The sequence below is a fragment of the Ceratotherium simum genome, chromosome 22 (genome assembly GCF_057802395.1).
Source record: "Ceratotherium simum simum isolate JZ-2026a chromosome 22, ASM5780239v1, whole genome shotgun sequence".
Taxonomy (NCBI): Eukaryota; Metazoa; Chordata; class Mammalia; order Perissodactyla; family Rhinocerotidae; genus Ceratotherium; species Ceratotherium simum.
The window spans coordinates 11278514-11292333 of NC_141921.1; the positions used below are offsets into that span (position 1 = coordinate 11278514).

Here is a 13820-nt window from a genome sequence, read left to right on the forward strand (position 1 = left end):
AAAGTCACTTTATTTTTCTCTAATAGCTGACCATCAGTTGCTTAAAGCCCATGTGGGCAGGTGAAAATTTTCCTTACCTCATTATTACAGTCAAAAAATAGGACGAAAGATACATCCGCCTTCCCATCCATGGTCTTGTTCCAACCTTGAAGGTTGTCTTGATTTCTCGGAAATCCATCAATCAAGAATTTATTCTTCTGAGCATTGGCAGCCATTGTCCGATCCATCTCCTAAAGGGAAAGGAAGATTTACGTTCAAAACTACACTAACAAAATGTAGTTTCTTAAGCACAGTGGTGGATATACGGGTGTTTGTTGTATTATTATTCTTTAAATCATAAGCAAAGAGTGGAGGGTGCATAGAAAAAAAAGGACAGAGGAAATGATCCAAAGTATTAACATGGTTGCTTCAAGCTGGTGGAGTTATGGGTATGTACCCCTCCCCCATTTTAACACATACACACAATTTTTTTCTGTAGTTTCTAAAATTTTCCATAGTAAGCATATATTACTTTCACATATATATTCACAAAGTTATAAACAGCAAAAAGAGAAAAATAAGCATTAACCAATATCTTTGCTCCACCCTCTAGAAACCCTATCTTGCCTTCCCTTTCCTCTTCCCAAGTCATTCTGCTGTGGTAGGAAGTATGCTGCTCCTGCAGGTACTCAGATTCTCTGCAATAATTGAAGGCCAACAGCAAAAAGCTTTAGATAAAGAGATTGCTAGCATTAATTATTAGTGTAGGAGTCAATATTCTTTTTTTTTTAACTGAAGCTAATTAACCCTAAATGCCACTGGCTACCCCAAAACACAGGTAGCAAAGGAAAGAATATATTCAGATAGATAGTAAGAGTAGTACATTTCACCATCCTCTTCCAAAGTCTGAATTTAGGTAGAATGTGGGAATATGTGAACGGAGGGTGCATATCTCTAATCTCCAAATCCTCACCATTACCAACCACCATGGCATAAGCACAGATGTGTGACTGACAAATTCCAGAGGAGCCTCTATTCCAAAGCAATCGACATCCAGTCCCCTCAGTGCTCAAACTGTTTCCTAGTTTTCTGAGAAGAACAATGGCTATCAGGACCCCTGATTCCTTTATCTGAGGGTTGGCTTTATCCCAGTATCTAGCTTCTCCAATATTCACAAAACTTTCACAGAATGGTTTTGGGTCCCTGCTATAGCATTTCTACCCCAATTATGGTAGTGGAAGATATCTGAAGAGGTACATCAATATTCTACTCATTCAATATACATTTATTAGAGGTCTACTATCAGGGACCATGAAGAGCAAGGTCATGGCCCCTGGGGGGCTCACAGTCCAGTGGGTAACAAATATGTGTATAAATGTGCTAAGTTCTAGGATGAAATATGAAAGGATGCTATGATAAACAAAGAAGTAAGCACAAACTACCTAGGAAAACTGCCAGAGAAAGCTTTACCAAAGAGGTGCAGCAGAGCTGAATCTTGAATAATGATAAAGCAGGCAGACAGGGATCAAGGTACCCCAGATGGGATAAACTGGATGTATAAAGGCTCAGAAATGAGAAAGCATAACAGCTTTGATGAATCTGAAGTAAGCTGGTACAGCCAAATCTTAGGATGTGTGTAGAGAGTGGTGGGAGCTATGACTAGAAAGTATGTAAGGGCAAGATTAATGAAGGAATTGTTATGTATGCCACACTAAGGATTTGGTTTTTATTCTGGAAGCAACACAGGACCACTGAGGAATTTTAAGCAGAAGAATATGCTCATATCACCTTTAGAAAAAAATCACCCTGACTGTACCAAGAAGGATGAATTAGAAGGGGACAAGGATGGATTAAAGGCAAAAAGACTAACGAGGAGGTTCTAGTGATGGTCCAGGTAGGAAAAAAAGAGGACCTGAACTAGGGTGATAGCGGTAATAGAGAAAAAACACTCAATAAAACAAGATTAAGAGAAAGATAATTGCAAGGATCCACTCACTGAATGGATTTGGGAAAGTGAGGGAGAGGTGGAAAATATAGGATGGCTCCCAGATTTCTGGCTCGGGCAGCTGGGTAGATGGTAGAACCATTAACCAGGACAGGAAACAAAGGGCAATCATATTTTAGATAATACATTCAGCCTCTGACATGTTGACTCTGACACTTGTGAGACATTCAGATGGATGCCTAGTAGTTGGTTAGAAATATAGGTCTGGAGTTCAGAAAAAGGATTTGTGCTAGAGCTATAGATTTTGGCATCATTAGCATAGTGAAAGCCTTGGGCGTGGCTAAAACCATCCAGCAAGAAATATATAAAATGAGACGAGAACCAAGGATGAAACCCTGAGAAGTGTCATGGTTTAGGAAACTTGCAGACAAAGAGCTATCAAAGAAGACTTAAGAAATAGCAGTCATTGAAGCAGGAAGATAAAAGAAATGGTATCACAGAGAACAAAGGAGGAATGAGTTTCAAAAAGACAGTGCGAGTTAAACGCTACAAGAAAAATGACTAAAAATATCCCCCATATTTGATAGAGAAGATCATTGGTAGCATCAGTAAGAATACTCTCAATGAAGATGGAAATAGAACCTGACGGTAAAGCGTTGAAGAGTGAGTAGAAAGTGAAAAAGCAAAAAATGTAGACTACTCTTTCACAATGCTTATCTGTGAAGTGGAGAAAGGGCATTAAATCCAGAGAATAAGGAGAGAGGATTTATTTACTCTGGAATGGAAGCAGGTTACTCCAATTTCTGAGAGAAGAGGTAAGAATGTGTGTGAATGAGCCATTCTTCATCCTCAAGTTTCTCTGGTTCTATCAGGTGCTCATATATCTTTTTTCCATCAGGCTTCAACTATTTCTTGCTGTTCCCACTCTTGTATTTCTCCTCCAGTGTTTCTTGTAGTAGGTCAAAATACCTGTTAATGACCACGGTCTTGGCAATCTGTAGTGGAGGGTTATCATGAAATGCAAGGTATCTGTTTTTCAGATGGGATATATTTTAGTTTGATAACTGTTAGTCTTAGCATTTCACACTGAAGATGGTGATGCACACACCAGAAAAGGAGACTTTAAAACTGAAAGAATGGCAACAATGGGAGAATCCCAAGAAGGAGGGAGGAAGGAAAAAAGGAAAGGAAGAAAGGTAGGAAAGGAGGGAGGGAGGAAGGAAGCAGGTTCACAAGAAAACAGAAAAGGGAAAGGAGGAAGGGGAGAAAGAAAGGGAAAAGTGGGAGGAGAAAAGGAAAAAGAAGAAGAAATAGAAATGGAAAAGAGATTGATTGCCTGCCTGTTGGGAAGGGTCAAGTGCACACATATGGATGTTAAGTTGAGCTGTAGCTGATCCTGGACCAAGGCAGGAATGCTTGCTACTGTCTAATTTCTTCCCAGGTGAAAGTGGAATTTCCAGTTCTGCCATTCTCAAACACCATGACCACCTTCCACAAGCAAGAAATTCTAATATACTCTTATTTTTTTCATTACTCAAAGGAAAGGTAGATTTAATTTCTCGTTTTCTTGCTGGTTTAAATTGGTTGGCATTCACAGTCCTTACCCTTTTTAATAAACTGATGGTTATTTCAACTGGCACAATCTTTCCATCTTTAATATACTTTTCAATGAGTTCACCATACTGTGAATCTGGGTTCTTCCTTTCATCACGAAGAAGTTCTCCTGCAGAAAGGTGTGTGTAGCCATACTTCTGAAAGAAACAACACATAGGAAAAAAAAATCAGAATACATTCAACCCAGTGGAAGGACTATTGGTTTTTTCCTTCATGTTAATTTCTAGATTCTAATTTTTCTACAGTAAATACGCTTTGTTTGTATATTAAATAAATAATAAAGGAAAACTTAAGAGAGATTTCATACATATTTTTCATTCATATTTTTTGCTTAAAAAATATCCTTAATCTAGATAGGGCATGGTAGCTATAATGTTCACAAACCATGAAATCATTCCAAAATCTATCTAACTATTCAAGGCATTAACATTTCATGTTGTTAATAATGTTCAAAGACATGCCTAACAAAAATCTATATAATTCAAGGCAAAAAAAAAAAAAATCTTATCACTGTTGGCTGTACTCACCTTCTATAAAATCTCTGCTTCCCTTCCTTAAACTCAACACATTTAAGTTGAACTCATCAGCTAATTTACACAAATTGAACTCATCAGCTAATTTACACAAACCCCATTCTTCTGTTTTGTTTCAGTAAACAGCTCAAGTCCTACCTCCTCCACGAAATTAGCTCTCCCAACCCCTCTGGAGAGTGATCACATAATCAAATAGCGTCTTAGGGTATCACTGTCTCTCCACCTAGACCAGAATCTTCCTTATCACTCTCAAAAGTCCATTTCCTACTTCCCTAGTTGCAACTAGAGAGGTCTCATCTGTAAAATGGGAATACAGATACCTATTTTATAAGTTAGTGGTGATGATTACATGAGATAATGCATATAAATTGCCTACCAGAAAGACTGACACATAGCAGAGGAAAAAAGCCACCAAATTACCGTCCTTGTCATCATGAAGACACTTATCTTAAATAATCTGGAAGCATTTTTATATTATATGTATATACCATTTTTATGTTATAATATATGTGTGTGTGTACATATGTATTCACTTTAATGGTTTTGATAAAAAGACCAATCAAGGGGCTTAAGTGAGATAATAGATATGAATATCCTATGAAAGGTCAATAGTATAGTATTAGTATGATTGTGATGATCATTATTAAGGACTTACAAATGATGTATTAGGTCAGGGTACAGGGTAATAGTTGAGCTAAGTCATATAAGATGCTATGGTGTTCTACCATTTCCCCATGGTTGGAATGAGAAAACAAAACAGATCTAACAGACAATTCTGAATACTGAAAAGCTTCTTCCTCCACATGAACTTGCATGTTCCCTTTTATTATGTCAAAAGAACTATAAAATCTATTTTTAAAATGTTTTTACTCTCAAATATCAGGACACCCAAGAACTATATTCAATGTTCAGTTACAACAATCATCTTATTCCAAATTCCTAAGACTCTCTAAATGGGTTTTTATCTTATCCATAGTAAGTGTACAATAAATATTTGATAACTTAAATTTTATCTTTAATTTCAAATTTAAGATTTGAGGCAGCCCACTCTCCCACCTCCTGTTTAAAGTACAGTGTTTCAACTGCATATTTTACAAAAACTAACTCCTTCAATTACCCAGGCTATGGTGAGTTTTCTCTTTTTTTAGATTGCAGAACCCATACATTCTTTATCCTTGTTCTATTTCCAAAAATGCTGGCTAAACTTGTTCTTGCTTATTAAAGTAAGCTAACAGTAAGGCAGTCAGCAAAGCAAAACAAACTCTAAATAGTTTATTTGCTGACTAAAATTGGATATAAAGTTTGATGAGAATAAACAAAAACCATAGTATCATTCGTGTCTCTTTCTTAGTCACATAGTCCCTTCCGTCAGAAGAAATGATCAAAAGTGTATTTAGTTGTTGTAATAGGCTTTTAAAAAAGACTCCCGTCGTTTAAAGAAAATGAAAATAAATACAAAAGTGTTTAATTATTTAAATTATTATTTCAAAATTATTTCCACACCATTTTTAAATGCCTTCTTTGATCACCAAGTATAAGCAAACTTTTGAAAGACGGGTGTAGGAAAGACTTTATAAAAGAAGAGGTGTGACCTACTTTCTCATTTACTATGTACAATTTTCAAACAGCATTTTGCAACTACCGTCCACAAAATTTTATAGCAACTTCATTTCCCACTGCTTACTTTGGCTCCTGCTTGAAGTCTGTGCTTGCTGGATGCTCTCATCTGGTCTAGAGATTATAGCATGTGTTAACAGCGAATAAACGCAGAGACAAACAGTACTAAACAATGGCAAATGCTCAGTGAAACACCAATAATACAGATTGCTCTGTACAGACTGCCTCTGCTGTATGAACAACATAAACATCTAGAAGCACAGCTAGTAATTTAGAAATTAGTACACACACTGTTTGTTTCCTGACATTGGAGAGCTCAAATTTGCAAGCTTTCTATTGCATTAAAATGGGTTTTGGCATCTCCCTTTTTTAAAAAGAGAAACTGGTAGTAAATTGTAGAAGTATACAAATGATACTTTAAAAAATAATTACACAGTTTGTCAAAAAGAGAGAAAACAATCTTATCTGCAAAGTCCAAGGAAACAAGGAATTTAAATAAATATAACCATGTCAAACCTATACATGTGTCTATTTCTCACCACATCCCATTTTTTAAAATCCTCTATTTACCAGTTACTTTTTTATACTATATTTTTCTTAAGGATTTTGCCGAAGCTTTCCTCTTACCACAGAGTTTCTGCAACAAAAAAGCAACTATCACTTACACACTAGTTATTATGGTATTTTAATAATAGCTAGACTTTAAATAGCATGTTTTCAAAGCATTCTGTTGTCATTAAGTAGTTACTGATGCCAATTTTGAGGAAAGCAAGAATGGATATTTCCCAGGCTTAACCAAAACTTTTTCACATTCTCTGAAATTTCCTAGCAATTAAAACCTAGTGGGTTACTAACTACAGTCTTAAGAGCAACACTCAAAACCACAGCAGGTTATAAATACTATAAACTATAATAACTACAATTACAAGCTGCTATTCAACTAAAAATAGTAGTTTTCTAGTGACAAACGTATAAACTCAATACATTTAGAGTAACTGTCTAAAGTTTTTACTTTCATTTTTTCCTTTAAGAAGCTGAAAAACAACTCAGCAACTTTTATAAAACACACACTAAGATTTGGAGAGAGAAAAAAGCACCACGTTCTCAACAAGTAAAGAATGGCACTCTATTTTACTAGGCAAATGAAATAGGAAATGTTGACAATTTTATAGTATCAAATCTCAAATCATCTTGATCAGCTTCTCTCACTCACTTCTTAGCAATTGTCTTTCCTTCCTTCTAAATTTAGGTAATGTGGTTCTATGTGAACAAAACAATCAAAAACAAAACAACAATAACAACAGAGTTCAAGGTACAAATGATGCATAAATGGCAAGTCCTAAAAGCCAAGAAGAGATCCAGATGCCAGGCACTTTCTCCTGTTAGTGCAGCAATTGAAAGTGCCATTGGACTGCTACTGAGCCTTGCATTACATAGAGGGAACATAGCAGAGATATTAGATACAAATGTATTTTTAAAGCAACCGAGTGAGTTAAAACTATTGGGTGACCTTTAATTTTTATTTATTTATTTTTTTCCCCCAAAGCCCCAGTAGATAGTTGTATGTCATAGTTGCACATCCTTCTAGTTGCTGTATGTGGGACGCGGCCTCAGCATGGCCGGAGAAGCGGTGCGTGGGTGCGCGCCCAGGATCCGAACCCCGGGCCGCCAGCAGCAGAGCGCTCGCACTTAACTGCTAAGCCACCGGGCCGGCCCTGGGTGACCTTTAAATAGCTGACACATCTATGAATCATTTAAGACTATGTTCACTTTGCATTCCCTATAAGATCAGTGAACCTTAAAATCTAAATTCTATTTATGTACTGTCAACAATGCACCTTCAGCAGAACACCTGGAAATGCTGCAGGGACTATCTGGAGCCACCCAGACTCACCAGTCTGGTACTTGTTGCAGACAATAGCTTTAGAGCCTACAGCATCCCAGCAACACTTCATGTAAGCCTCTCATTTATTTCAAAGGCATTTCCAATAGAACTTTTTCCAATTACTCTAAATGAGATGTCTGATAATGACTTGCCAGAAACAATATCTGCCAGTCTTGGGGAACTTACTTTTCTTTGACTGTAGGAACTGCTACACAGTGCCCAGATACTTAAAACTGGTCAACTGTTTAGGGTTCCTTCCAGATTCACCCATAAAGGGTTAGAAAAAGAATTTTTCCTATGATCACCATTAAAGAAAGATTATCTATCCAGGGGGAGAAAAGCTGAGTGTAATACTTGACTTAAATTGCTAGCGGATTTCCAATCTCATTTTTAGTCTGCCCTCATTGTATTTCCAAATGTGTGCATTGCATTTGACCATGCCTATTTAATTGCAAATCGACATATTAACTATAAACTATGGAAATTATAAACCAAGCTAAATCTTTTCTTAAGCAAGAAGCTTTAGCAGACAGACTCCAAATTAACATGAAGCATACTTCTTTCTCTAATTAAAGAGTGATGTTTTAAAAGCTTACATCCTGCAAAGAAGAAAAAAGGAGGGATATAATCCATTCAACTGCAGACAATTATAGCACTATTTCATTTTCCTAGATGTTTTACTCTTCATGTAAAAAAATTTTAATTCAGGCAATACTTGGAACTTATTTTAAATCCATAAATATTTATTGAGTGTCTACAAAGTGCCAGGAAACATGCTGATTCAGGGGCGGTAAATAGGTTATATTCACAAAGGATGCAATAGCGACTTGAGCCCTACTATTAATTAATAAAGGCAATTCTTCATATTTGCACAACTTTTCCTACGGAATTCAGTCTTTACCAGTACTGTCTGCTTGGGGAAGAAGGTGATTCTTCAGAGGCAGTGGCAAGAAGACAAAACAATAAAGAAAACTTAAAGAAAGGGTGAGTTAGAAGCCACTAAACAGACCATTTCCTCATTTGTGTAAGCCCGGATATCCCTCTAACACTCTGCAGAAGGCTTCTCAGATAAATTGAGGATTTTGGTATATGATTTACATACCAAATGGCCCCTACAGCAACTGTGAATTAGAATTATCACACTCCAATTTCATTCTGGTTGGTCATTTCCAGTATTTTTATTTTTTAATCCAACTCAGCCATTCTGAATCAATCTGCATTCCCTATACTAGAAGGGGATGGAAAATGGTCAAAGATGAAGACCAGGCACAGAAACCTCCAGGGATTCCAGGAGCTCAGAGGCAATAATTGGAAAACTGCCAACGTTAATGGACAGTCACAGAGGTCTTGTTAATCTTAGGAAACACTCATCTGATCTTGTTAATTAAATGATCAATTGTTATAGTCACTGCTGAGCCTACAAGCTACAGACTCATATCGCTACAACCCAAATATTGTTGCAGGTGGTCTAAGAGCCTAGAATTCAGTTAATTCAGTTCCTGTGAGAACACTCGGAGGACATACATCAAACCACTTAGATGAAGCCCTAGCCTCTCCTATTTTACCTTATGAAAGAGAGGTTTCTTAAACACTAAGCAGGCCCAACTGTATTTGTTTCTTATTTTAAAAATGTAAATAACATTAAAATGAGAATATCATTTACCCAGGGAATACCAAAAGTAAGAAAGTCACCCTAAGAGACACAACTACTTGAGAATGCGATTTGTAAAGAGACTCATCACAAAATAACCACAACATTTTAACAGCTCAGTTTCTCTTTAAGAACTACAATTTATCTGGATTCACGAATCAACACTTGAGAAAAATATGCAAAGGATACCAAACTCTGAATTCAATAATATCTGTAAACATAACATTTGAGCATCTGCAAAATTATCAAACTAATGGAGAAATGCATTTAGAGAGAGCACAAGAAAATAAGAACCTTGCATGAAGTCATATACTCAGAACACTGAGCTAGAAGTTAAGATATAAGATTTTATAACCAAACTCTGTCACAACCCAGTGTGACTCTGGGAAATTTATTTAAGCTTTCTTAGATCTCGGTTTCCTCACTTGTAAAATAGAAATAATATCTACACTACACTACACTATCAGACACAGCAAAATCTCATTATTAGCTATTACAGCCAGAACCATCTCCTGAAGAACATACTCCTAAAAACGTGGTCTATGCTACTAGATTCAAGACCTGCTACGAGAGCACTTAGACAAGTCAGGGAGAAGTTTGACAAACTCATCCAGGTTCTTCCTGGAGCAATGTCTGAAATAATCAGTGGCTAAACTACAAATTACATACCAATAAAGGCACAGAACTACCAAACTGGCTCAACAGCAAATGAAGCATATACAAGAAAGGAGCAAAGTCAAAGAATAACTATAGAACAAGTAGAGCATGAGACATGAAAATCCAATTCACTATGCAAATAGCCTCAAACAGAGAGGCTCCAAAAGTTAGCATCACAGATGTATTTGAGTACATTAAAAAATTTATGTGCGGCCAGCTCAGTGGCATAGTGGTTAGGTTCATGCGCTCCGCTTCAGCAGCCCGGGCTTCGGCGGCCCAGGCTTTGCGGGTTCAGATCCCAGGCGCGGACCTATGCACTGCTCCTTAAGCTATGCTGCAGCAGCGTCCCATATATGAAATAGAGGAAGATGGGCACAGATGTTAGCTCAGTGACAATCTTCCTCAAGCAAAAAGAGGAGGATTGGCAGCAGATGTTAGCTCAGGGCCAATCTTCCTCACACACACGCAAAAAAATTATGAGAACCAACAAGAATTTATCTTGCTTACTAGCTTCTTATAAACAAACAGATCAATAGCTTTCCAATCAACTAGCAATGACTAATTAGAAAATATGCATTTTAAAAGATTCTATTCAAGTCAATTATACCCTAATTTAAAAAATTCATTTAAAACAGCAATAAAAACTTAAATTTATGGATAAACCTAAAACTAATGTGTAAAAATTGTATAGAGGAACTGGAAACACTTAAAACCAATATCATAAAAAGAAGAAATTCTGTGTTCCTGGAGAGAAAGATTAAATACTGTAAATATTTAAATTTTCCACAAATTAATCTATAAATTTATTGCAACCTCAATCAAAATTCGACTGGGATTAATTTTTTTAAATGAAACTTGATGAGTTGATTCTCCAGTATATCAAAAAGAGTAGGGCCGGCCCCGTGGCTTAGCGGTTAAGCGTGCGCGCGCTCTGCTGCTGGTGGCCCGGGTTCGGATCCCGGGCACGCACCAACGCGCTGCTTCTCTGGCCATGCTGAGGCCGTGTCCCACATACAGCAACTGGAAGGATGTGCAGCTATGACATACAACTATCTAGTGGGGCTTTGGGGGAAAAAAATAAATAAAATTATTAAAAAAAAAAAAAAAGAGTAAACATGATGGTATATATACACAATGGAATACTACTCAGCCATAAAAAAAGACAAAATCGTCCCATTTGCAACAACATGGATGGGCCTGGAGCGTATTATGTTAAGTGAAATAAGCCAGAAAGAGAAAGACAAACACTGTATGATCTCACTCATATGTGGAATATAAACCAACACATGGACAGAGAAAACTGGACTGTGGTTACCAGGGCAGTGGGGGTGGGGTGGGCACAAGGGGTGAAGGGAGTCATATATGTGGTGATGGACAAACAAAAATGTACAACCCAAAATTTCACAATGTTAGAAACCAGTAAAACATCAATAAAAAAATAAAATAAAATAAAATAAAATAAAAAAGAGAAGGGAACTAAAAAAAAAAAAAAAAAAAAAGAGTAAACATGAGAGAATGGCCAAAATTGAAAATCTTATTAACAACTACAAATGGGAACTTGTCCTACCAGGTAGCATAAAATATTATAAAGCTGGAACAATTAAAACAGTGTAATATTGCTATAAAAATAGACAAAGAGAACAATGAAACTCAACAGAGGCCAGAAACAGACCCAAGTATAAATGGGAATTCAATAAGTGATAGACTCAGCATCTAAAAATCAAGGGGGAAAAGATGAACTATTTAATAAATGATATTTGTGCAACTGCTACCCATCTGGGAAAAAATTAAATTAGATCCCTGCATCACACCATATGCAAAACTCAATTCCAGGTGAGTTAACATTCTAAAACAACACAATACAAACAAAAAAGCTTCTGATACTATTAGAGGAAAATATTCTTGAGACAGAGAAAGGTATTCCAAAACTAGAATCAAAATAGCTATGATTTATGTTTGACCCCGTAAATAATAAAAACTTTTGAACAAAGAAGGACATCATATATATAATCAAATGATAAGCAACAGCCTGGAAGAACACGTTTCACCATACAAAGGTGACAGGGAAATACACATCATATATAAAGAGATCCTACTAACAAATAAAGAAAAAAAACTCGACACAAAAATGGGCAGGGCCGGCCCTGTGGCTTAGCGGTTAAGTGCGCGTGCTCCGCTGCTGGCAGCCCGGGTTCGGATCCCGGGCGCACAGCGACGCATCGCTTCTCCGGCCATGCTGAGGCCACGTCCCAGATACAGCAACTAGAAGGATGTGCAGCTATGACACACAACTATCTACTGGGGCTTTGGGGGAAAAATAAATAAATAAAATTAAAAAAAAAAAAAGAACAAAAACGGGCAAAGGATAAGAACAATTCACAGAAAAGAAAAAAGAAAAGAACAGATGCCCAGCCTCATTGGTAATCATGAAAATGCAAATTAAAACAATGTGATTTCATTTTCCACCCCTCAGATTGGTTAAAATAAAAAGACTGTCATATCCAGCTATGGCAAGGATGGGAGGTGGGGGTGGTGGGAAAAACCAGCATCCTTATACTTTGTGGTAGAGTAAATTGGTTCAGCCTTTTCAGAGGACAACTTGGCAGAGTCCATCAAAATTTAAGTTTGCATACCCTTTGGCTCAGTAATTCTATTTTCTAGGAGTTGTGCTACTGAAGTAGTTGCACAAGTGCACAAAGACATATGTACATGAATGCTCATGTCAGCATCATTTGTAAACAGAAAATCAAAATGCCCACCAATATATGAATGATTAAATAGATTACTATGTGTATTATGAATTAAGTAGAGCTATCTCTATGTTCTGATATGGAAAGCTATCCAAGATATACTATTAGGCAAAAAAATGCAAGTCACAAAACAACAGGCAACGTGTGTGTACATGCATGTGCGCATGCACTATATGTGGATAAATACATCAAAGAAGAACCAGAAAGGCACATACAAAAAAATTGATAAGTGATTATAGGAGAGCAGGCTGAAGCTGATTAAGGAGAACTTTCACTTTTTACTTAATGTACTTTCAGATTGTTTGAATCTTTCACAATGTACATGTATAAACTTTTTAAAGTTTTAATTAAAAAAAAGCATATATACTATCCACACACCTCTAAATGGCAAATACCACAAAGCAAGATTAATGATTTAAATGATTTTATTAATATAAAATCCTAAGAGAACAGCAAAATGAAACTGAAAGTAGCCTCACATTAAGGATAAAAATCCCTACATAAAAAACATCATCTCATTTCAAGAAAAAAGGGAAACAGTACCTGCACAATCAAAAACTTATTTAAAATTTAAAACTAAACCATTGTAGAGAATAGCAGCAAAATCAATTCAAATGTTTGAATAAAAATTTCTCTGGAAAGTGATCCATTCCTTAAACAAAGGAGAAACAAAAGTATAAGATAGCAACACAGAAACACACTGCATGGGCATGAAGTCAAGAGTTATAGAAAGAGACAGAAAACAGCCCAGTTTTATAGCCTAGAAACAGATGGAAATTTAGAGACACACTCAGTTGAGAGAATCCAAAAGGCACAGCAGCAAAGGCTTAAAAGGAAACATATTTCAATGAAGTCCTACTCTAGACACAGAGTTCAAAATTATAAGCAAGATGTTCTGGAAATGACACTTCCATGGCAAAGACTATACACCCACACTACTTCTAGTCTCCAGAATAACCCCTTGGAGCACTGTCAGAACTTTATTGTGCCAACCAACCTGAGTCTCTCAAACTTTTCAGAGAAAATTACTCTTGCTTAGACAACAAAGAATCATCCCCATTTTTAGTCCATCAACCTGTGCTAATAGAAGAAAGTATGAGAAAAATCATTATTTGGCTTAAAAAAATTTTTTTGGTATAAAATTTACCTCCATGATTACATTTTGCTCAATCTAAAATTAAAGTCAGTC

At 36.4% G+C, this 13820-nt stretch overlaps 1 protein-coding gene across 2 annotated transcripts in view; it reads right to left on the reverse strand.

Moving 5' to 3' along the window:
- The window catches only part of CMPK1 (cytidine/uridine monophosphate kinase 1), a 32590-nt gene that overhangs the window by 3863 nt on the left and 14907 nt on the right, over positions 1-13820 (reverse strand). For both annotated transcript variants that reach the window (XM_004438519.2, XM_087445984.1), the window contains exons 2-3: positions 3529-3675; positions 78-230 (exon numbers count right to left, since the gene is read on the reverse strand). In XM_004438519.2, the coding sequence (XP_004438576.1) occupies positions 78-230; positions 3529-3675 (300 nt within the window). The remainder of the gene's footprint in view (positions 1-77; positions 231-3528; positions 3676-13820) is intronic.